The sequence below is a fragment of the Tiliqua scincoides genome, chromosome 2 (assembly GCF_035046505.1).
Source record: "Tiliqua scincoides isolate rTilSci1 chromosome 2, rTilSci1.hap2, whole genome shotgun sequence".
Classification (NCBI taxonomy): Eukaryota; Metazoa; Chordata; class Lepidosauria; order Squamata; family Scincidae; genus Tiliqua; species Tiliqua scincoides.
This window is the reverse complement of record NC_089822.1, coordinates 198,036,852-198,062,138: the sequence shown is the minus strand read 5'-3', so window position 1 is coordinate 198,062,138 and position 25,287 is coordinate 198,036,852. Positions and strand designations below refer to the sequence as shown.

At 47.1% G+C, this 25,287-nt stretch overlaps 1 protein-coding gene across 1 annotated transcript; it reads right to left on the bottom strand.

Annotated features, from left to right (window-relative positions):
* Window positions 1-24,578, bottom strand: LSM11 (LSM11, U7 small nuclear RNA associated). The gene is made up of 4 exons (XM_066617257.1): window positions 24,161-24,578; window positions 8,958-9,097; window positions 7,071-7,154; window positions 1-3,957 (listed from the first exon to the last, which is right to left on the bottom strand). Exons 1-4 carry the CDS (start codon window positions 24,576-24,578, stop codon window positions 3,568-3,570), a joined length of 1,032 nt encoding a protein of 343 aa, XP_066473354.1. The 3' UTR covers window positions 1-3,567.
* Window positions 24,579-25,287: the final 709 nt, after the last annotated feature.

Genomic DNA, 25,287 nt, shown 5'->3' with positions numbered 1-25,287 from the left:
GATGCAGCAGGGGAAGGCAGCGATGCGATCCCCAGGATTGTGTCGCTCAGGGGGCTGCAGGGACTGGGGTGCACCCTCCAGTCCCTGCAGCAGCCGTCCCTGTGTGCGGGGAGCCCTGCGCAAGCGCCTGCAGGGCGCTCCAGGTCAGGGAAAGGGAGAGTGGAGCGATCTGCTCTGCCTCCACAAAAGCGCACCCAAGCCCCTGCAGCCCCCCTGAGAGGCGCGATCCTGTGGATCGTGCAGTTGCCTTCCCCATCTCCTGGCTGCCCCCGCCCCTTAAGGAGGGAGATGCCAGGACCCACAGGCTGGGGTGTCGCGACACCCCAGTTTGAATACCACTGTGCTAAATACACAAACATTACGCAGGATTTGGTCTGTTCAGTACTGCATTATACATACACAAAAGGTCCAAAGAATCATGGCATTATGTGCAGTGAATGTGCATATATTTTGAAGAAAGATGGTGGTTTTGTATGAGCTTTGTAATTCTTTTGAAAATACCTCACAGTACAGTTTAGGACTACTGAACATTCACTGCATCACAATGTCACCTTATGGAAGCAACACCTTACTACTAGAGTGCTACACGCACTCACTGTAAACAGAGGGCACTGTTATATAGCACCATGAAATCTCTCTTGGTAGAAGCTTATACATATGAATTGTTACACCTTGAGCAGCTCTTCTGATGGTTAAGAAGGAATGATTAATGGAATTACTTTTCCAAATAGATACTATGCATGCTTTTCACTAGCGTTAGACATGTTTCTCTGCAACAATCCAACTAGTACTAGAGAAGCATCATTCAAAACCCAGAAGCAATCAGAAATAATCTAGTTATCACAGATGAATTCTTCTCTGCAACTGTCACTGGATGCTGGGTATACAGCATCTCAAGGCCAATGGATATGGCACAACTGTGTCCAGCACAAACACCATCTTTTCTTTTTAAAAGTTTAGCAGTATATGGTCATGATCTCTGCACCAGATGTGCAATTGTTCCATGGAAAATTACATCCATGAGCACATCCATGAGTTTCAACAACTGGGATTTGTATGCAATTGTATGTTCATTCCAATCCAGTGAGTTTTTGGGTGAAAAAGAAATGCTAGTCCCTCCTCCAGCACTGTCAATCATCCTTCAGCAGACTTCTTACATCTGGATGTATACCAGCAGCACTTGCCACTAAAAGGGGGGGAGTTTCTCCCTGAGGGCTTGCCCTTCAGAAGGCAGTAAACTTCCTGGTCCTGCAAATGACCTTAGGGGAGGGTGGCAAGACAGTGGATCCTCTACATCCGTGGATTTGACCCTCCGCAGATACAGAGGTGTCTCCTAAACGCAACAGATAAGGAGAGCCCATCCTATTTGCATGCTTTTTTCTGTGTTTACTTGTGTCATCATGACCAGGCATTCAAGCTGCTGCCTTCAGCATATTCGCAGCTATGCAAGTCCCTCAAGTTTACCTTGGATTTTCACGAACTTGTGCTCAAGTTTGCAGCACAACTTTGGGCGGTTGGGTGTTTGTCCATCCATCTGTCCCCTAGCTACCTAGAGCATGCACTGAAGGCTGACCTGTTCACATGAGAGCAAGCCCCCAGCCACTCCTTAGGGCTTGCTTCCACATAAGTGAGCACAGAATTTTGCCCCAAAGCAGGCAAATGGGGATGCTTACCCACATACCCCTTAAAACCCACACTCAGAAAAGCAGAGAAAAAGATTTCAATTTTTTAAAAAAATTATATAACAAAAATGTAAAAAGAGATTAAATTGACTCTGCAAGGCACTGGAGGAATATACTGATTAGCTGTAAGCATCTTCCTTCCCCACCTCACTCTCATTTGTGCCCACTGCTGCACTCAGTCTGACACTTTCCAGGGAATAAACATTGGACATAATGGAACTTACTTCTGAGAAGGTTTCAGTGTGCTGATCATCTTCCCACTTGCAGGGAGAAGAGTGCCATTGGTGCCACCTCTGTCACTGAGGTGAGAAGACGGTGAAAACTGCAGTGGTGGCACCTCCCTCCCCCTTTGCCCTCTAGCACTGCCTTAGGGAGAAAGGGGCCTGATCCTTTTCCTGCTCACTCTTAGTGAATGGGAAGAGAATTGAAATGTTGAGGAGGGGGGCACTCATTAGTTCTCTGCTCCTCCAAAGCACCATTTCATGATACTCCTTAAATGACACAGTCCTATGACTACGTTGCCACTGTCACAAAAGGAATGGATGGGGCTTACCCTCCCTTCTTTCCTCCCTGCCCCTGAAGACTCCAACTAGTTTTGTAGAGTAAAAGATAAATCAAAAGCCAGGCCTCTATCCTACTTGCCACAAGCAACAGGGAGGAGATGGCTGCTCTCTTAAACAAAAAAACAAGGAGAGGACAAGCTCTGGTAAAGGAGGACTTTGCTGGAAGTCAGTCTAGGGTACCATCTCACCTCCTCAGAAGCATCAAATTCAAGGTTTTCCAACCAAATGTTCAAAACCCAGATGGAAGACACTGAACTCACAGATTAAGCAGTGAAAACAGTACTTGGCTTATTCCGTGGGAAACAAGTCGCAGATTCCGCATGGATATGGAAACCATATAGGTTTTGCATCCAAGTGTGTACTTGGGATGTGCTAATTTCCACCTTGATTTTTGCACGCTTGCTTTGGACCTTAGCCTTCACTGCTGTAACACACAAGTGGATGAGAAGCACTATAATAGACTAGATTGAAATTTCCAGGTTGTTTCAACCCAATTACAATACACTGAGACAAGCTCCAGGTAGAGATGCTACAGGTTTAGCTACATTCATTGCTTGCTGGTGGCAGAGGGAAAAGAGCAGGGAAGGGTGGATAAGAGCACAAACCTTACAGCATTGTCGACAAATCCAAATACTTCCTTTGATTTCAAATAAAGATGAATGGGAGGTGAAGGCTCCTTCTACTGAATGATACCATGCAAGCACAACCTACTTCCATTTTCATTCACTTTTTGTTAGAAGCTAGTTTGGCCACCAGAGGGCACTGCAGTTCAAGACTGGAGTACAGTACCTCTTTTTGCCCAGCCATGCACACTTCTAGGCAGAATGGGAAATATGGGTGCAAAAAGCTAATATCTAAAACCATTCTTCTCTTTTTACAAAACTTTAATTGCTTCTTTTTTTTCTGAAGCATGCTTTTCCATGATTTTAAATTACTAGCATTCCACAATGAGGCACCAAGTCATTGGTAAACTCCACTTCTTTTGGAGACACTTAGTAAAAAACGAGTTCTTGGCATCAGCCACTCGTTTCAGTTTACATTATCTTAAAATATACGAGGATACTTTCCTCATATCCAAGCACCCCAATTTTCTAAACTCCATGTGTTCTTTAGGATTTGGAATACCTGTTGCTCTGATGACGTCAACATCCTCGGTCAAGTTCCTGTTGGAACAAGCTGGCAACTGGCCTCCAAGGTCCATTTCCTCTTCTCTTTTCAAAGGAAGAAAAAGAGCGACAATGCCATAATACTTCATACCAATGCTATGTAACACACAGCCATTATTGCAACTCATGCTAGCGGCTGAAAAGGATGAAATCTGATCAATGCGCCAGGTGAACAAGCAAGACATTCTCCCCTCGAATGAAAATCTGGTTTATGTGCCGTGTGAAAACTTGCTGATAATCCACTTTAGGCCTCCGCTTTTTCCGGGACCGACCTCGTGGGCCTTCTGCGCTCATCCCCCCTGTTTGGGAGATTCTGCCAGGCAGGTCAACCTCCTTCCTAGAAGCTCGAGGCAAGCTAGCGCTTCGTGTCCTCTCTTTGCTTGAATGCTTCTTTGCTCCACGCTGGTCCGCTGATCTTCCCCGGCTCAACTCTGACTTCCGTCCAAGTGTCCTTGGGTCATATGGGAGGGAAAGTAGGTCTGTGGCCACCTCAGAATCCATTCCTTTTCTCACTGAGGACTCTTGCAGTTTCAGCCTGTCAAACAGCTGCAGATAAGCATTCAAAGGGTGGGGAAAGGAAACGTGTTACTACAGTGACTTTTCATTCTGCACACTGAACTGACCCATTAAGGGCACAATCCTAACTAGGTCTACTCAGAAGTAAGTCCTATTTTGTTCGATGGTGCTTACTCGCAGGAAAGTGGTTAGGATTGCAGCCTTAGGCACATTAAGGCACAGCACAGAAAGCCAAGTCAGAGAGTTGATGCTTACACACTAGCTACATTTTAACAGTTACTTCAAGCAGGCTTCTTGTATGCCCTCTGTTGAAGGGAAGATGACCTATTTTTGTGGCCAAGAAGTTCTTTTGAGTTCTGCATTTGAGTTCTGAATAGTACATAGACTTCAAGCATCTTATGTACATAGAGGATTTGATTTTTTGATAGGTGACACTGCCACAATCTTGTAATGCTGTTGTCAAGTCTCAGGGGCTAGAAAGTTGTGATAAATCTGATTTAAACTGTAGTTCCTCTGGAGCACAGATGGCACCATTTTAGTTTGGGGTTTTTGTCTGGGTTTTTTATTTAAAAGTAGCCAGCACGCTGCTGGTATTACAAAAATATCACATAGTAGTACTAATGCACCCCTTATGCTGGATAAATCTGATCATCACACATCATGAACAGCAATGGTTACGAAGGGTTCACACGTGTGCATTAGTGCTCAAGGAATGCTGTTCTTTCCTGCTTGTGGGCTTCCCAGAGGTAAGCAGTGGGCCACTGTGGGAAACAGGAAGCTGGATTAGATATGTCTTTGGACAGATTCAGCAAGGCTTTTCTTATGTTCAATTACTGCAGCAGTATCATGGTGCCTGTCCAAATGAAAAGCATCTTGCAGGTCAAATGGAGAAAGCTTTTCTATCACTTCACCAATATTTCCTAGTGGAGGCAGTTCACATATCACTTGATGCCTTGAAACTAAAAATGTCATCAAGAAATACACCTGTATGTACAACTAAGTCTCGAGGCCAGGACTTATAACATCCACTAGTTGTCACTGAGAAAATGGAGTTTGCATCAGCATTTCCCTTCCCTTCCTCCATATGATATTTGTCCCTTCTTCCATAAGATACCTGAAGAGCTGTCATATGGAAGAAGGGACAAATTTGTTCTCAGCTTGCTCTGAAGGTAGAACTAGAACCAATGGGTAGGTACAAACTGCAAGAGAAGATATTTCGATTGGACATTAGGAAAAAATTCCTGACAGTAAGGGCAATTCAGCAGTGGAACACATTGCTAAGGGTTGTGGTGGACTCTCCCTCAAGAAATCTTCAAGCAGAGGCTCGATAAGCACCTGCTATAGTCAAGGGGTTGGACTAAATGACCTATTAAGCCCCTTCTAATTCTATGATTCTATGATTCCAGCTCACCATCCTTGACTTATGGATTACAGGAACAAATCCCAGTTTCAGAAGGTTCATGGTTTCTAGGGACAAAGAGGTAGGATTTTAAGAACATTCTCTGCTGCTGCCGCCAGCTCCCAATAAAGGCCAATAGGAAAGATCTAGTATCACCACTCCAAGAGAACGTGTGGGAGGAGAGTAGGACTGAGGTTTTTTTCCTTTCCACAGGGTTTTTGCAGAAGACAGCAGCAGAATTTTCATTTAAATCGGGGTGTCCAAAGTTTTTGGCAGGAGGACCACATCAGCTCTCTGACACTGTGTTGGGGGGCCGGGGGGAAAAAGAATTAATTTACATTTAAAATTTGAATAAATTTACATAAGTTTACATAAATGAATATATTAAAGATGCTTATACGAACGAATGAAGGTCTTGCAATAGCTCAATGCCTATAAAAGGCCTTGCACAAAGCAAGGCTAGCCTTTCCTTTGCTGCCGCTGCTGCATCACAGATGTGAAAGAGCAAGCAGTGGAGGGAGCTCTCATCCCACAGCTCACACGAGAGGTCAAACAGTCGCCCTCATGCTGAAAGAAGTTGCGTTGGGCCAGTGCAGGCTTCAACAAATCTCTGGAGGGCCAGAGGCTCATTGGAGACTGGGGGCTCCCTGAGGGCCGCACTGAGAGACCTTGAGGGCCGCAACGGGGTTTGGGCACCCCTGATTTAAATAAAGCTGATTTAAAGGAAAAAATGATAATTCAAATCACTGATTTAAATCAAAATTGTTTATTATTTGGATATATAAAAGTGCATGTTAATTGATTCTACAATTATAAAAATTGCTGATTTAAACCTGAATGCAACCTGTATAAAACTTCAGGGGGTTCAGACATCTTACTAACGTCTGGTGTGGGAATACTGTCAGGAGCCTTGAATTCATGAGTTCTCCCCTTCCTCTTCATCTACAAGGGAAGGAAATTTGCAGCTGCTGGTTTAAAACAAACTGGGAATCTACTTTTGCTGCTTTATCCCACCTACCGAACATAAAAGTTGCTAGCACTATTAGTGTGTAACAAATTGACTTGAAAATCTTTGAAATCAAATACAGAACCAGCTATGCCAGTGGTATTCAAACTGGGGCATCACGACGCCCCAGCCTGTGGGTCCAGGCCTCTGCCCCTTAAGGGGCGGGGGCAGCCAGGAGACGGGGAAGGCAGCAGCACATCCGCAGGATCGCGCGGCTCGGGGGGCTGCAGGGGCTTGGGTGCACTTGCCCAAGCCTCCTGCAGCCTCTTGGGGGTGTGAGGAGCCCTGTGCGAGCGCCTGCAAGGCGCCCCAGGTCAGGGAAAGGGAGAGTGGGGCGATCGCACTCTGCTTCTGCTTTTGCAGAGGCAGAGCAGATCACTCCACTCTCCCTTTCCCTGACCTGGGGCGCCCTGCAGGCACTCGTGCAGGGCTCCCCGCACACAGGGACGGCTGCTGCAGGGACTGGTGAGTGCATCCCAGTCCCTGCAGCCCCCTGAGCGACGCAATCCTGGGGATCGCGTCGCTGCCTTCCCCCTGCCCCTGCTGCCTCCCCCCCCCCCCCGCCCCTGCAAAGACTTACTGCAGGTCTCAAACTCCTGGAGAGTTTGAAAACCGCAGAGCTACGCTATTAAAAAAAAGATGTGCAATGTATATGAAACCGTGCTAATAGGCTTAAATGAGCTTAATGGACATGAATGAGGTGACTCTGTGTGGGGTACACAGACTTTGCTTACTTACTCTGGTGAGAGTCAACTGTGGCTCAACGTAGAAAGCCTTACCCAGCACAGGTTTTCGGTATGTCTCATCGACATCTGTCAGTGCCTAGGGCAAAGAAAGTACAGAGTCTCAAAACAGGCTACAAACTTGCACAGTATTTTTGCATCATAACCTAGGTGAAGAAAGACAAGAATTACCACGTAGACACACCTTGCACTACCCAGCCCACACTAGCTTCAACAGTCACTTTAGTTATTTTGTCCCTATTCTCAGTGAGACATGTGTGAGAACTGGAGAGACAGCAGGAGCTAGGGCTCCTCTTTAAAAGTTAATTTTCCAGTTCCTGAAATGAAGAACAAAATCTTTATTTACAAATACATTACCAGGGTTGGTCCTCCTCCACTCCTGCCTGAGCAAGGTGACCAGATCCAATGGAGGACAGACTGCCTATGCCTTTAACCACTGTATAGAAGAGGACATTTTGGCAGGTGCAGGTTTTTTAACCCTTCCACACTGAGCTACACCCGTCAAAATTTCCTCTTCTATATGGTTAAAGGCATAGGAATTCTGTCCTCCATTAAATCTGGTCACTCTGTGCCCAAGGTTACTTCCTCTGGGAATAACACAACCCAGAGAAAATAACCTCAAATTACTTCAGTGCGTAAACTGCTTTGAATACGTCTGATGAAAATCAGATGAGAAAGGTGGTATATAAGTACGGTTATAAAATAAATAAATAGGACACAAAAGATTGTAAAGAAAACAAAACAGGAGGGATTACTCTCCTATAAAATGCAATACCAGCTCCTCAATATAATCGTGTAGTACCAAATATGATTTACCCTTGTTATTTGCTCTGACCTTTGTGAACTTTGGATTTCCCACCACTACTCCTATATAATTTTTTTTACATGAATGGTTTGGCTGTGACCAGAAAGAGTAGCCGAGCCCCAGCAATAAAGGACATTCACACTTACAGTTACATAAAGCCTTAAAAATTAGCCTTTGAGGGATTTTACATAGCTCTATTGGAGCTGAGATTAGTTTTTGTCTGCTTGTGGTTTTGATCCTAAGCACTTTCGCTTATAAACTGACAGCCCAATCCTATCCACATTTTCCTGGGAGTAAGCCCCATTGACTCTAATGGGACTTATTTCTGAGTAGACATGCATAGGATTGGGCAGTAATTTGCTTGCAGAAAGGCTCTCCCTCATCAAATATGCAAACTTGGAAAAAAATTCACAAAAACATCCAGCTTAGATCTATTACCTAGTCTAAACCAAAATTAAAGACAAACAGAAAAAAACAGCTCTGCTTTAGTATGGAAACTGCAGCAAATGATAAAGGGCCCAATCCTATCCAATTTTCCAGCAATTGTGCAGCTGCAATGCAGTCCCAAGGTAAGGGAACAAATGTTCCTATACCTTAAGGAGGCCTCTGTGATTGCTGCCCCACCACAAGATACAGTGCATGCCCTATCGGCACAGCTATGCTGGCGTGGAAAAATTGGATAGGTTTGGGCCCACAAAACCTATAAAGGATATTATTTTGCTTTGGTAAGGATACCACACATCTTGTTCATGCAAATACTGTACAAATAAATCCTATCACTGAGAAAGATTAGTGTAGATTTAATAATGTAGTCAACAGTGAGAAGAGTTAAATTCCAAGGGCACAAACAGATAATGAAAAGGTCACATTACAAAAAGTTACAGTAGTATAGCAAAAACGGAAATGGGTACCATCCAAATGCAGTCAATTGTAAACACAGAAATGAGTCGAATATGTATAGAAATGCCCCCCTCAAAAGGTTTGAATGCTCCTCTTATATACACAAAGGAACTCCTGTGAATACAGACTACCCCATTCACTTCTCTTAGTCATAGGAAGAGTGGCATGATAAATTACCATATTCCAGAACTTGTCAAACGCAACCAGGAACCCAGTGCAGACACCACGAAGCCCTTTGAAAGTTCGAACATGGACATTGACTTTCACACCTTCCCGGACACAGCGGTGAAGTTCTCCGAGTGGGCTGCCTTCGTGAACTAAAAAAACATATAAAGGATCATCAGCTGTTACTGAAATAAACTTCATTGCAGCACAAAACAAATTATGAGGGATTCAGCTCAATATTACATTGAAATCTGTGGGTTTTGGGGGGAGAGGAATCACTAGTTTATAAATGAACTATCAACAGCCACCGGGTAGATGGGACTCGTCAGCCTGGGAAGGCAGCTCAACTGAGAGAAGGAAAACTCTGATTCCAAACCTCCACTGCCTTGTGGCTACATCCAGTTATGGAAAAGGCTTCAGGAGTCAACCTCGAGGCAAAATCCGGAGCCGGAGTCCCTGAGGCAGTTCATGGCTGAACACAGTCACGTTCTGGCAACTCCTGCGACGCCGCTGGAACCAACCGTATTGGCTTCTGCCTTTCCATTGGACCATTTCAGCGATGTGGAGAGGGGGGATTTGCTGCATGGGTAACAGCCTATCCTCCATACCTACTTTACCCAGGCTTCGCGCACTGGAGAGGACACTCTGTTCCAGAGCACCATTCAGAGCGTGACACCATGGTCTTCCGAGACTGAAGGATGCCAAGTGTATCAACGCTAAGCATTCATTTTGCTGCAATGAATTTAAGTGAACAAATCATATTTCAGTGCAGAGCACCTGTTTTTCTCATTCAAAGCAGGTTGAAAACTAAAGAAGCTTACCGTACAAACACAGAAAGTTAGCTCTGCAAATGCACAACTGAAATTAGTAGGGGACAAGTCAGAGCCCAATCCTGAGCTCTGCGTGCTGGCTTATCACCAACGCGCACTGTTGCAAATGTGCAGTAAGGCATGTTTGTGATCACTAACGCCAGGCGAGCGCCTGGGCTAGCCCAGCCTCTGCCACTTGGCGGTCGCATGGATCACCGAGCAACAGAGAAGAAAGCAGGAGTGTGGGGGTAAGGCATTCCGGGGAGGGTGGAGGCAGGCAGAGGGCAAGGAGAGGGCGGGGAGGAAGCAGGGCAAGGAGAGGGCGGGGGAAGGCATGCCAGGTGGAGGGAGGGAGGGAGGTGGGACCCGTGGAGCTTCACACATTTAGCACAGGACCCACTTTTTAGAATGAGAATCTGTCAGGACCCACCAGAAGTGATGTCATGACAAGAAGTGACATCATCAAGCAAGAACATTTTTAACAATCCTAGGCTGCAATCCTATCCACACTTACCTAGGAGTAAGTCACATTTACTACCAAGAACATACATAGTAGCTAGTTAAAAGTACAGGTCTGTAACATTTACCCAAATGCAGTCATTTAAATTTATACATTACAATTATACCTGGCACTAGAGACAGAACTACACGCCCATGTACGCCAAGGGATCCAAGTATTACCTTATTTTTTGTAAGTTAGGAAGATGCAGGGGAAAATAACTTTTGTAAGTTAGGAAGATGCTGAAAATAGGAATCCATGAAAAGTCAGCATTTATTACCTAAGCCAGAGCTTTTCAAACTGGGGTGTCGCAATGCCCCAGCCTGTGGGCTTTGGTCTCTGTCCCCTTAAGGGCTGGGGGCAGCCAGGAGGTAGGAAGGATACAGTGTCGCGATCCCCAGCATTGCGCTGCTCAGGGGAGGCTGCAGGGGCTTGGGTGCACTTACCAGAGCTTCCTGCAGCCTCCAGAGCTCTCCGCAAGTACACCCTGATGCTTTAGAACAGGGGTCAGGGAACTTTTTTACCTCTTACCCCCCAAAAAATTTATAAACGCAGACGTTACCCCCTTGATTTGCATACAACAGAATCCCCCATACAGAGGTGTAGCTGCCCCAGTATAGGTAGCCAGTAGCCAAGTGATGCCTCAGTATAGGTAGTCAGTAGCCAGATGACCCCCCCAGTATAGGTAGTCAGTAGCCAGATGACCCCCCAGTATAGGTAGTTAGTAGCCCGGTGATCCCCCAGTATAGGTAGTCAGTAGCCAGATGACCCCCCCAGTATAGGTAGTTAGTAGCCCGGTGATCCCCCCAGTATAGGTAGTCAGTAGCCAGATGACCCCCCAGTATAGGTAGTTAGTAGCCCGGTGATCCCCCCAGTATAGGTAGCCCAACGATGCCCCCAATAAAAATAAATAAACAATACTCACCTTACCTCGATCCCACGTCGGTCGGCGCGGCTTTTCTTCTTCCTCCCGCTCTGTCCGCTCGGCGGGAGACACTGACGGCCCGGCGCTGTGTGATGACATCATCACTACAGCGCCGGGCAGCTCCAGTCTCCCGCACAGAGCGGAGAGAGCGGGCGGCTGCAATACACGCAGGCTGTGGATACAGCCTGAGTGTATCGCCTGCTCCCTTCCGCTCACCGCATCTGAAGGTGAGCGGAAGGGAGCAGGGCAGCGGGCGGTGTGCACACAGCGCACCAGCCCGCTGCCGGCCCCCTGGAGCGGGTGGAGAGCGGGTGCGCTGACTCCCTCCGCTACCTCCTCATTACCCCCAGATTTTCACTTTTACCCCATTTGGGGTAATTTACCCCTGTTCCCCGACCACTGCTTTAGAAGTAAAAGTGGTGCGATTGCACTCCACTTCTGCTAAACTGGAAGTGGAGCGTGATCACTCCACTTTCACTTTTTTAGCTTCAGGGTGCCCTACAGACATTCACGCAGGGCTCCCCACACCCCTGGGAGGCTGCAGGAGGATCTGGTAAGTACACCCAAGCCCCTGCAGCCCCATGAGGGACACAATCCTGGGGATCATGCCGCTGCCTCCCTCCACCCCCGCTGCCTCCCTCCACCCCCGCAAGGACTGCCATGCCAAATGCAATGCCAACTGCATGGAAACAACTTTAAGACCCCCGGTGACTGGTAAAATAGGAAGTGTTTTATTGGGGGAGGGGGAGGAAAGCAGGAAGGTTTGGAGATGGAAAGGGGGGAGTGGAAGAGGGAGGGGGTTGAAAAGAGAGATTTCACTTTGATGAGAAGCGATCCCAGGCTGGGAACTAGGAACCAACCAGAGAAGGATCAGCAAGGGTTAAGGATTGCAAGCTGAGCATGCTTGGTACTTGCCAGATGGGGGTTGGAGTCAAAGAGCTTTGGAAGCAACATGCAGGGAACACAGAAGGTGGCAGCAGCCACTCTCGCAGAGTGGAGAGAGAAGAGGGTGGGTGGCAGCAGCCACTCTCGCAGCTGAGCAACTCCCGTTTCTTCTGCTTTAAAAAAAAGCACAGAGGCAGGCAGAAGACGGGCTCGTATTCTGCCCAGGAGTGTGACTGTATCGATGCGAAAGGACATCCTGCGCCTCCCCTTTGAGTTCCTGGCACCACCCTAAAGAGCCGTGCCTCACAGTTTGAATAACACTGGCTTATGGACTTGAGAAAATGGAAGTTTTGCACAAAACAAACTCCTCAACTTCTCCTTGATTGTATGTATGAGCATGGATATTTTTCAAACTTTCATAGGTTTCTTTCATTTGATGCAGAAGGGAAGAGGAATCTGAGGCAACTAGAAACCAAGAGTCAAAGGCTGTGTTGTACAAAGGCCTTGAAGGAGCAATATGCTTGGCAGACTCCCAGATTACACTTCTACTTGAAGATATTCTGCAACATTTGAAAATAACATGACTACCTTTGAAGCGTGAATCTAAGAGCTTTCCAGCAGTGCGAAATGACTGTGTAACAATATTCCTTTAAGACATGGCTTTCAAAATTATTTCACTTATTTTGAAAAAGACATTTTAGAACAGGCCTCCCTCCCATCTCCAGTGTCTCAGGTCTTGAGAAAAAAAAAAAAAAGAACATACCTCTCCTCATTTTTTCCACCCAGGCTTCATTTCTCTACAAAGAGAATAAATCATCAAAATGCATTTTCCTAACAAATCTGAATTAATTTCCTACTGAGCCGGAATATTGGTCTTGATTCAGATATGCCCTCACTAGTTAAGAACATAAGAAGAGCCCCGCTGGATCAGGCCGTAGGCCCATCTAGTCCAGCTTCCTGTCTCTCACAGTGGCCCACCAAAGTTAGAAGTCACCAATAGACTTCCTTTTCCATGTATAGTTCTCAAAGTACCAGGGCAAACCTCCGCGATACAGGTTTCCTGTATACATTACTTATACACTGACATACATTTTGAATCAGTGCTTCTGCCCACTGCATATGACAGCAAGTGCATTACTCTATGCCAATATACTGTAGTACTTAGCTATGTTGGACAGTTCACATCTAAAAAATACTTACACCTCAAATTTCAATGTCACAACTCATTTGTTGACATATATTAATATACAAAGGACTCTGCTATGAAAGAAAACTGAACCTGAACCTGGTGGCATTTTGGCTACTTTGCCAAACAGTCTGTTCTCCAACCAACCATATTTGGCACAGTGCTCTAGAATAGGTCCGTGTTTCCCTACCTTTGTCCCCCAATGTTCCACTTCCAATGGCTGACCTACTGGAAGTGCCACCGGAAGTAACTGCTGTCATTGCCAGTTACTTTTGGGTTGGAAGACTGTGACGCAACAGACACCAGTATAAGTCTCAGGACGGGTGGGCAGGCTTTTTCAAGCACACAAAAACTGCACCCTGAAGCTCTGCCCACTGAGGGCCCAATCCTATCCAATTTCCAGTGCTGGTGCAGTTGTGCCAGTGGGGTGCGCACTGCATCCTGTGGTGGAGGGGCAGTCACTGGGGCCTTCTTAAGGTATGGGAACATGTGTTCCTTTACCATGGGGCTACACTGTGGCTACACCAGAGCTGGAAAGTTGGATAGGATTGGGCCCTGAGCTTCTTACCAGTGTCTGTCATGTCACAGTCTTGTTGCCAGGTGGCAGGTGTCCGGGGTGCCACGTGAACCATCCGACACTACTTTGCATACCACCAGTTTGGAAACGCTGGTCTAGATCAATCACAACAAAAAACAAAAGAGCAAGCTTCTCAACTGCAACAATACTTTATAGAGGAAAAAAACAAAAGAACCCCTCCTAATATGAAACATATCTCTACAGAATGTAATGATTTTCCATAATTATGTGAATCTCAGCAGATAACTAATATTTTCCTGCGACTTTCAGCACTACAAACTCATCATCAATCTTCTGTGCAGCTTATGGGGATATAATTAGATACTCAAGAGTCGTGAACAGGATTTGAGTATAAAACACATATTAAATACCTGAATTCTACAGTATTATTAAAAGACTATGTGGGGGGTTGTCACTATACAACAGAAATATTTCTGGTAGATAATCACCACTTCAGTAATGGGAAGCCAGTCAAAAGCATGGATGTTTGCTCTAACCCATGCAAGAAGGTCCTCTGGACTCCATAATTTATGATGGGTGACTTCACATACAATACAGCAGTCACTTGCTTTGATGAGATTGAAAGACTGGTACCAAAGAATATAAAAAAGGACATTAAATTGTGGTTCTGCGGGTTTATTTACCATACTTGATCAAGGAACCTGAGCATCCTGTCTTCTGGATAGGCAAACAATGTTAAGCATGGCCCATGCCAGAGAGAATTACTTAGAGATAATACAGAAGGTTGCTTTGCTTGATCAGTGCCTTGAAGAATATCTACTGAAAACATGTTGACTTTTGTAATATGAAACATTTCTAGTACATCTTTAGGCTTTTCCTTTCTTGTTGTTTCTGCACTGGCGCCCTTTTTTCATTTCATTGCAGATGTCCCACAAACTGCAAAATCACTTGTACCATATATAATGACAAGACCAAAACAAAACACACACACAAAAACCCCTTGACTTGTATAAATTCAATTGTGATGCAGAGACTGCAGTTGGAGGCTCCTCCTCCCTGGGGCGTTTGGTGGTCCACTGTGTGATAAAGGAAGTTGGACTAGATGGGTCTATTGTTATTATTAACACTATTTATATACCGCTTTTCAACTAAAAGTTCACAAAGCGGTTTACAGAGAAAAATCAAATAACTAAATGGCTCCCTGTCCCAAAAGGGCTCACAATCTAAAAAGATGCAAAAGAACACCAGCAGACAGCCACTAGAACAGACACTGCTGGGGTGAGGTGGGCCAGTTACTCTCCCCCTGCTAAAAAGAGGAGCACCCACTTGAAAAAGTGCCTCTTACCCAATTAGCAGCGGTATTGTTACGTGAAAATCCCTTTTTTCCTTTTAAGTTGTGATTTTATATCTGGTTATGTATTATGGACTAAAACCCATGCAGGCCAAACCTCAAAACACAGGATACACTTCCCTCAGCACACTTTTCCAAAAACCCTGGTCAAAACCACAAGCACTTGGATTACACAACCCCCATTTCCCTGCAGGTCAATGTATGCAAAAGGGTCTCCTGATCCAATCACTGTTATGCAAACCCATTAAACCTCAACACACAGGACAATCAAGTCAAGTCAAGCTCATGGCGACCACATCCCCATCCCCCAGTCAAGGAGTCTGGAAGAGTGAATTGTTGTCTCAATCACTGTAAATCGTTGCTTATATGTCTCATTGTTGTAACTCAACCACTCTTAAGTACCGTATACAAACTGCCTTCAGGGGTTGGTTGAGTCCCGTCCCCTCCAGGAGGCCAGTCATGGCTGATACCTGAACATCCTGTTTTTCTTGCATGCTCCACGTGTCCCACTGTTTGTAGTGAGCATGCGCATCCAGGACAGCTCTAGGCCACATCCGGGTCATTCAGGTCAGCATCCAGGTCAGCAAAAACCCTTTTAAGAGAAGGCTGGCACATGCTAGCTTTCTCTCTCTGGGCTCCCCCCTCTAAGGACACAACACATCTGTGTTGTAAGGGTCCTCCATAGGACTCTCCACCCACCCCCTATCCAACTGCTCCTCAGGACAGGTAACTATATCTTGCGTCCGGAACCTTTCCCCTCCCCCCCTTTTTTCTCCCCTTCTCTCCCCATCTTTAGTCAGCAACTGGTTTGGCAGATCAGGGACCCCTAAAAATCATTCCCTACAAACCTTCCCTTTTTCCTAATTTCCTCGGATGCACCAAATACTTTCCACATGCAACCACCATAAAGCTAGGCACACTTTTCAAGTACTAGAACCAAGAAATGTGCATTATGTTTACCTATGTGTTTTTGTAATAAAAATATAATCTTTGATTGAAAGTTATCTTTCTCCCAGTCTCCTCTTTAAGCTAGACAAGGGATTTTCTCTGCATTACGCTGTCTTGTTATCTAGCCTGCGATCCTGAGTTTCCAATAAGGGCAGTGTACTAATTCCCCTAAACAAAACAGCCCTTTTGGTAACACTATGGCCTGAACAGTGGGGCTGTTCTTATACATTTAGGCTCATTTACAGCCCAATCCTGAACTTCCTGGGGTGTGGGGCTGTAGCAGCACCGAAAATGGCTGCCGCCGCATCCTGCACACTTCAATCAGCCGTGGGCGGCACCTCGGGAGAAGCAGGCTTTCATCCCCTTCCTCCGGGTAAACGTAGGAGCCCCGCAATGGGGCTACTCGATTCACCACCACCAAAAAGGCCGGCGGTGAATCAAGTGCCTCTGTGTCGGCGGTGAGCCCACAGAGGCTTTGGATCCTGTGGAGCATCACTCCACTGTCCTGCCTCCCTCCTTCCCCTGGCACGCCTTGCCCCACCCCTGCCTCCCCGGAACGCCTCCTCCCCGCCTCCCCCACACCCCACCTACTTCTGCACTTCTTGGTGCTCCGCACGACCACCAAGTGGCAGATGTTGGGTGCCTGCCCAGCGGTAGCATGGCACTGGCCAGCTCTGGGCTACCACTGGTGCTCACCTGGCATCTAGGCCCTTATGGCACATTTGCGACAGTGCACGCCGGCGGTCAGCCAGTGCGCCGAGCCCAGGATTGGGCTGTTAGCCATCCTGACAAATAACCAGATAGACCTCTCTCCTCCATTAATCTGCCAGTTTAAACACATCTAAGCTAGTGGCCACCACTATATCTCATGACAGCAAATTCCATGAACTATGTGTTGTGTGAAAAAGATTTCTTTTTGTCTGTCTTTTATCTGTTGCCTATCTGTTTCATTGGATGACCCCAAGTTCTAATCTTATGGAGGAAGAAAGCCATCCTTAGATCCACTTTTCCCACACCACGCATAATCTTATAATTGATCATGCCCCTTCTTTTTCTCCATGCAAAACTTCCTTGCTCACTCCATGTTCCCTGTGGCTGCTGAAAGAGCTGCAGAGACTCACAGCATAATGCCTGACCTCCACTCAGTAGGTGCTATGACATGAATACAGGCCAGGTGAGAAAGAATCACTATCCCTGTGGCTCCTGTTTATGTCTGCTTCAGCTAGAATTCAGGAAAACTGAAGAGACAGCTAGAATGTCTATAGTCAGGTACTGGTAGAATCGTTTGATTCTGAAAAGTAGATGCATTCGAGCCAATGTCAAAGCTCCAACAGGTCTTTGAAAAGCACTGAATCACCCATGAGAGGAAAAAAAATTGTAATAATGTAATAAAACAAGACAGAGATAACTTAGATCACTTTTTAAAAGTTGATTATGTGGTTTATCATTCTTGCAGCATATGAATTCCGTAAAATAGATTGTGTTGAAGTTTATTAACTCAATAATGCTTTTAGGCTACAAAATCAGTGACTCCAAATCAGACTTTTTGCAGTGATGCTTAGCCTGTAAAAGAATGTTGTGACTACCGCAATATTCAAGTCAATATTTAGAAGCTGAGAAGATTGAGAGCCCAATCCTGGGCTTGGTGCACCGGCTCACCGCCAGCGTGCACTGTCGCAAACGTACTGTAAGGCACGTTTGAGGGCCCTACCATTGGGCAAGCACCTACCGTTGGGTGGCAGCCCAACGCTGGCTGGTACTGGGCTACCGCTGGGCAGGCACCTGACCTCCACTGCTTGGCGGTCATGTGGACCACCTAGCAGCAGAGAGGTAAGCGGGGCGTGGGGGGAGGCGGCGTTCTGGGGAGGGGGGAGGGGCGGATGGTGAGGCGAGGGAAGGGGTGCTCCAGGGAGGCGGGAGAGGGCGGGGGAGGCATGCTGGGAGAGGGAGAGAGGAGGGAAGGAGGAAGACCCAAAGCCTCCACATTGGGCTCACTGCAGGACAAAGAGGCAGTGATTCACCACTGACCTTTTTGTTGACAGTGAATCTAGTAGCCACATTGCAAGCTACTCTCTTTACCCGGGGGAAGGGGACAAAAGTCCTCTTCTCCCAAGCAGCCGCCGGCAGCTGCCTGCAGTGTGCAGGATGCGGCAGCAGTCATTTTTTGCATCGCTGCAGCCGCACACCCCAGGCAGCTCAGGATCGGGCTGTGAGAGCCCAATCCTATGCATGCCTACTTAGCAAGTAAGTCCCATTATAGTCAATGGGGCTTACTCTCAGATAAGTGTGGATCTCAGATGATTGACTCTCAGTCAGTCTCAGTATTCTCCCAGGATAAACTGTCACCACTATGACAATCAGAAATGGGATACACACCAACTAGAAAGCACTGCTTGCAACAAAACACATTTTTTTGTTTTGTTTATAATATCGCATGCCATCTGTCAATTATCATATCAAACAAAATAACGAGGCAACACATGCTTCAAGTGGCATTGATAGACTCATAGGCAACAGTCAGTTTACCATGCATAAAATAAGCTCAAAGTGTAGCTAGATTCAGAAGCATCAATCGGTTTAGTATGCACAAAATAAACACAGCATGGATGGTAATTCAGCACAGATTGCTGTAACAGAATCAGGGATTAACACTCCAAGTAAACCTAAGCTAGCAAGCTTGGAATAATTTTCTGAGAAGCTTTGGCAGCTACTCCAGTCAAATGGCAACAGACGGCCAAGGCTCTGTCCAGATTACTACCAATGCAGAGGGCTGTAGCGGAATTGTGGAAGATTCCTCCCAAGGAGATAAGCTATGGTGTCAGCAGGGGCCCAATGTGTGGATAGTATAGGGTTAAAACTTTGGCTTGCAATGAGTGTGGCCCACAACTGCAACCTAGTAGGGATCATGAGGACCTTGAGGATAAAGGTGAAAGGGTCATTGCCAGAGGGTGTGGATTCCTTGCTGAGACCCAAGGTGGCTGCTATGGTTGGAGAAGCTGCTGACTGGAGCAGGGAGGAAGGAGGACCTCTGCAGTTTAAACAGGTGAGCTACCTGTGTGATGGGGTCTTTCTGCAGAATTGGGGGGAGGAGAAGAGAGGCTAATTAGTCTAAAATGGGCATAAGATTTGATGGGTCAAAGGCATGTGGAACTCCTGCCTATCTTTGTATGGGTTTTGTTTATTAGCTGCTACAGCACAGATGCAAAATGCATCTTCATTGCTAAAGCTTCTGGTTGAAGCCACCTAATTTAAAAGCAACTGGATAATAACTCCAAGTCAAGTACGCTAGGTAGGTAGATTCAAAATTTTATGGTGTAGTAGTAGCAAAATGAATTTGTATTTCAGTAATTTAAAGAAAAAAGTTATTAGTATGCAGATTCCTCCTATAAATCTGTGACACAAACACCTTGCAAACCTAAATTGTCTTATTTTCACTGTGCCATTCTACTCAAAAGGTCCTCAAAGCATATACTGTACTGAGGTCCTCAATGTTAAAAAGTCAGACCACTGGTCCATATGGCCTGGCATGCTGGTGCTAAAGCTTCAAGGCTGAAATTTTGCCCAGCCTCCTGAGATCTTCCAGCTCATGCCTCTTTCATCCAACTTTTATTACCTTGGTTGTTGTTGTTGTTTTTTTTGTCTTTATCTTTTACATAATATTAAACTGAAATATACACTCACTGAATATACCCTAAAGAGAAAGAATCTGTCAGTAATAAAACAAACCACCAAACAAAAGATATTGAGAATTTGGGTCTTAGGTGCATGTTTTAGTATCCCCCCTGTTTCACTGTAAACTATTGAAAATGTATTTTGTGATTGTAACACCAACATGAGAGTCATCTGCTATAATAAAACCTCCAATAAAGTTGTTACTGGGAGCAGGATGCTAGGGACTGAAGTTCTGATCTTATGAAGGCAGCGCATGGGCTCTGTGCCTCTCCCTTAATAAACTGCTTTTGGTGGAGATATACTTTTACCAGAACATTATCCAGGTTATCTAAAAAGAAATGTGCCAAAATAAGTTCAATTCCACATTTATGCCTTTGAATATGAAACATAGCCTATCTGCTATGGATTTAGATTAGTTTGGATTTAGAATTAGACAAGAAAAATATACAAATTGAACCCAGAGTGCAATCCTAAAGGATCACTCTGTTGGAGCAGTGACTCCTCTTTTGGCCCCGAGTGCTGCAAATGTGCCATAAAGCACATTCACTACAAGAGTCAGTACTGCCAGCAGGGAGAACTGCGTCACCCTGCCAATGCTGCATCACAAGCCAGGGCCACCAGCGGAGGTAGGATTTGCGCTGACTGGTGAAGAGACATGTGGAGGGTGGTGGGGATGGGCTGTTTCAGGGTGTGGGAGGACATAACAGGGGCTGATTGGGCCTAGGAGGGGGTGGGATCGGTGGAGCAGGCCTCTGTCATATGCTATTCACTCTCCCAGGGCAGGCAGCCTTACACAGGGCTGCTTGGGCTTCTGCAATATAGCTGGTGAAGATCCAAGTAGCCTCAGAGTGTAGGCTGGGACATTATGCAGTGTAAGGGGGAAAATATTCCCTTATGCAGAGGAGATCTCCAGTCTCCTCCAAACCTGTGCTGGATACAGTGGAGGCCAGGTGGCCTGGTTGCACCAGCACAGTACCATCCTCTTTTGGTCCCAAAGCCATCTCAGCAATAGGAACATACATGAAAAACAATCCAATATTGCTCTTGGGCAAATAAGGGCCAATATTTTTAAGCTATACATATCTCATTTCTAGCAACCTTCTCACTCTCAGAACAAGTATCTAAACCAGTGGTCTTCAACCTTTCATGCCCCAACTCCAATAAATAAAGTATGAGCCTGGGGACCTACCACCAATTTGCCCCCCTCCCCAGAACCTGATCTCACACACCCCCATTGGCCCACCCCATTTTCCCCACCTCTCTTGTCTACACAATAGCCCTGTGAGGTAGCATCCTTAGCAGAGCTAGCCTTATGAGCTGCAGGGCAAGATAGCAAGAAGAAGCTGTGCAGAATTATATCAAGAACTCAGTTTAGATAAGGCAGGACCACAATTGGACTGGATCCAAGAACCTGTCTTGCACAGGCTTTGAAAGGTTGCATCAACCCTTGAAAAGGAGGCTTCGCGACCCCACTGTGGCAATGACCCACAAGTTGAAGAACACTGATCTAACCATGATGACATCTAAACCAAAATTCTGATCACACTGAAATATAAGGGAATTCTGACTGAGGATTCATCAATCAGCTGAGAACAATAATCATCATAGTTCCCTCCATCTTTGACTCCTCTGCCTATCACCATATTATCAGACATCACTACACTATACTTCAAACCCTAGGATGCATGGTTAAGAACCAAGATTATCACAGTATAAAAGACATACTGTTGTTATAACTGGCAGGTGGATGAGACAACGCCAGATACCTGGCTCAAAAGTGGTATTTTTCAGAAGCATAATAGTCTCTTTTTCCAAAACTGCAGTAGCTGTATAAAATTGATAGATCAAGAAGAAGCAGAAGTAAGGAAGAAAATGGCTGCAACAACCCCAAATCTAACACCAACTGATAGACCTTCTTCGGGTTACTGTGATGTTTTTGAACATGTTATAAATGCTGAGTGATACAACGATGCTTTTCGAAAACAAGTTTGACATGGATGCATAGCATACCACCACAGCTCTTTCTGCTGCAGAAAGAGTACGTCTTCAGGCCATACTTGAGCTGTGAGCCTTACTGTGAAGTTGCCCTTATTTCCCATCAAGTAACACACGAGAGGGAAATGTCAAAATCAATGCCTTTGGTGGGAACTTCAAAATATCCTATCTAGCACTACATCCGAGTTCTAGCATGGACCACATCCCCCAAGCCTGCCTTTCATGCTTCCAGATGACTTCAAGCAGTTGCTCTTACCTGCCTTGCCCTAGAATCTGACAGGTCTCTCATCCTCCATATTGCATGAGGTTGGTGCTCATCCTGGACTTGGAGGCAGGGCTGGCCCTTAGGGCCATATGGCCAAATTGGGTCCTGTACTTGGAAGGGGCCCTGCAAGGGGGGGGAAGCACCTGCAGCCAGCACCTTGCTCTGTAGCTGATGCTTCCGCATCGAAACTTCCATGCTGAGGTGTTGCAAGGAAAGCATGGTGAGCAGAACACTGCTGCTGGGCAGTCCTCTTTCCCACCTGTCCTGGCTCCAATTGGCTTGAAACCATCACCACCACAAGCATTAGATAGTGATGCTATCGAGTGCCTCACCACTGCCGCTCATTATGGCAGGTAGGGGGGCCCTGTGGGGCTAGAGGCCTCCACAAAAATGTTTTGAAGTGGGCCTCACAGCTCCTAAGGCAGGCCCTGCTTGGAGGACTCAAACTGAAATAAATGCCCACATCTCTCTCACATCTCTCAGAGAGAGAGAGAGGCCAACACTGCCTGCCCTATTTGCATTCAGTCTTTCACTCAGAGCTCCCCACCACTGAGTTACCCCAACAAATCGCCCCCTCCACTAATCTCCTCTCCTTTATCCAGTTCACTAAACAACTTCCTTTTGCCTCAGAATTCTTCCCTTACCCCCAGCACTCCATAACCTCTTCATACACTGAAGTTGGACCTCCATGCCTTATCTTCTATCTCAGGGTATCAAACATAAGGCCCAAGGGCTGAATATGGTCCCCAGAAGCAATTTGGTTCCCATTACAATTAGTCTCTTCCAGCGTGACAATTGGGCTCTCTCATATCTTGAAAATATGAACAAGATTTGCACATTCTCTTCTGTCATTTGCAGCTAATGGGCTTCTGAATGAGAACAAAGTGCCTATTTGTGGTCATCATCTGCTTAATGATGTCATCATCTGCTTAATGATGTCATTACTGGCCCTCAGCAGACACCATGAATGCTAACTTCGACCCTCTGTATGAAATGACTTTTTCACCCCTGTTCTATATAGATGATGAACCCAATCCTATCCAATTTGCCCATGCCAGTACAGCTGTGCCAATGGGGTGTGCACTGAATCCTGTGGTGAGGAGGCAGTCACAGATGCCTCCTTAAGGTATAGGAACATTTTTCACTTACCTCGGGGCTGCATTGTGGCAGCACCAGTGTTGGAAAGTTAGACAGGACTGGGCCCTATGTCCTCTGTCTATCCTTGCTTCCAACTTATTACATAAGGAAGGCATATTTGCTCTCCCACCATAAAAACCAGAGCAAACTGGACCTCTTGGAGATACATTCCTCCATCACCAACGTGTTTTAAAACACTCATTTTAGAACATCAAATGTTATATTTATAGTTATAAATATGGGTACCTATTTTATACCTAAAAATAGGGTACCTACATTTAAAAATTGGTATCTAATTTATACCTATAAATATGGGTGCACACGAAAAAAAACACAACATAAAAAGTAGCTGGGGAGCTGACTGACATGTAGGGTGTGTTCTGCTATGTTCAAGTGGAGATTGTTTTGGCTGAGCATTCACACTGCAGAGCCCTGGGCCCAATGACAGCTCCCCGCAGTGCGTGTACACACTTGTGGTCAAGCTCCCACACAGCACACTTGTGGTCAAGCCGACATAGAGCAGTACACATGGTATACAAGTGCAAATCCCAGAAATGCTGACACACCTGGGCTCAACTGTGAAAAGTAACCCTTAATGCCTTTCAAGTAGTAATAACAACAAAAAAACAGGAGTGCCTCTGAACATGTGCAGCATCCAACCCAGAACCTCCCACAGGGCCAGAAGGTGCGTGCCTTAGTCTACAATCCTACCCACACTTTGCTGGGAGTAAGCCCCATTGACTACTATTGGGTTTACTTCTGAGTAGACAGGCATAGGTTTGGGCTATGCCTTTCTACTCAGAAGTCCCATTAGAGTCAGTGGGGCTGACTCCCAGGAAAGTGTGGGTAGGATTGCAGCCCCAGAGCCAATCTATGCGGGTCTACTCAGTAGTAAGCCCCATTCTAGTCAGTGGGGCTGACTCCCAGGAAAGCGGGGCTGGCTGCGTGTCAGCAGCAGCGCCTCCCGGGGCACGAGGCTGGGCTCCCTCTCCCTTCCCAGCTTACGGGGCATCCTGGTGAGCACGTTGCGCGGCGGCTTCCTGGGCCGCGCTCTGGCCTTCTCCTCGGCCTCGGGCCCCTTGGCCACCATGAGGCTGCGGAGGCGCTGGATGCGCTCGGGGTCGGGCGGGGCGCGGCCGCCGCGGCTGCGGGCGCGCGTCCCTGCGGAGCGGCCCCGCGGGCGCCCGGGGCCGCGGAGCAGGCCTCGCTGGAAGCTCTCGTACTCGGCCAGGTTGTTGAAGCAGGGCGCGGCCGGGTAGGGCAGCGGGGTGCGCTCCGAGTACAGCGCCAGCAGCGGGTCGAAGCGCGGCGAGCTCACGTCCAGGCGGCCGGGGCTGGGCGACCGCTCCGAGCTGCCGCGGCCGCCCGAGCGGCGGCGGCTGCGGTGGCGCCCCGGCCCGGCACAGGCCTCCGCCTCCTCCATGTCGCGCTGGCTCTGCAGGGAGGAGCCGCCCGCGCTCGCCGCCGAGAGCCGCTCCGGCCGGGCCGCGCTCCCACCCCCTCGGCGGGCCCGGCTGGCCGGCGCGGAGGGACAGCCCGGCCGGGCGACCGCCGTCCGCGAGGCCGCCTTCCCCCGCCCGGCTGGCGAGAGGAGAATCGTTAGCTGGAGCCCGCGGGAGTTGCGGTGTCGCGCTCCCAGCGAGTCCCCGCAGACTCCGCTCAGCGCCTTCCCCTCCTGGATCCACACCGACCGCCTCGCCTCACTTTCGCCGTGGCCCCCATTCAGCGGCTCTCCAGGAAAGGGTTCAGGCTGCACTCCCAGCCACGCTTTCCTGGGAGTGAGCCCCATCGACTCTAATGGGACTTACTTCTGAGTAGACATGCCTAGGATGGGGCTCTCAGACGCTTAAAGCTGCAATCCTAGCCACACTTACCAGGGAGTAAGCCCTATTGACTCTAATGGGACTTTCTTCTGAGTAGACATGCCTAGGATGGGGCTCTGAGGCTGCAATCCCGCCTGTACTTTCCTGGGGGTAACCCCCATTGACTATAATAGGACTTCTGTGTAGGATTGGGCTCTAGGACCGCCCGATTACCCCCACCCGCTGTTTCCCTACAAAATACTATCAGGTGCATCTATATATATAATCCCCATGTAAACTCCGCGGTGGCCAGATGGCATATTTGATTTT

Coding starts and splice junctions, on each gene's coding strand:
- LSM11 (XM_066617257.1), bottom strand. CDS start 24,578: ATGGAGGAGGCGGAGGCCTGTGCCGGGCCGGGGCGCCACCGCAGCCGC. Junction 9,098..24,160: donor CGTGCTCACCAGGATGCCCC/GTAAGCTGGGAA, acceptor ATGTTTTTTTAG/TTCACGAAGGCAGCCCACTC. Junction 7,155..8,957: donor TTGACAAGTTCTGGAATATG/GTAATTTATCAT, acceptor TCTTTGCCCTAG/GCACTGACAGATGTCGATGA.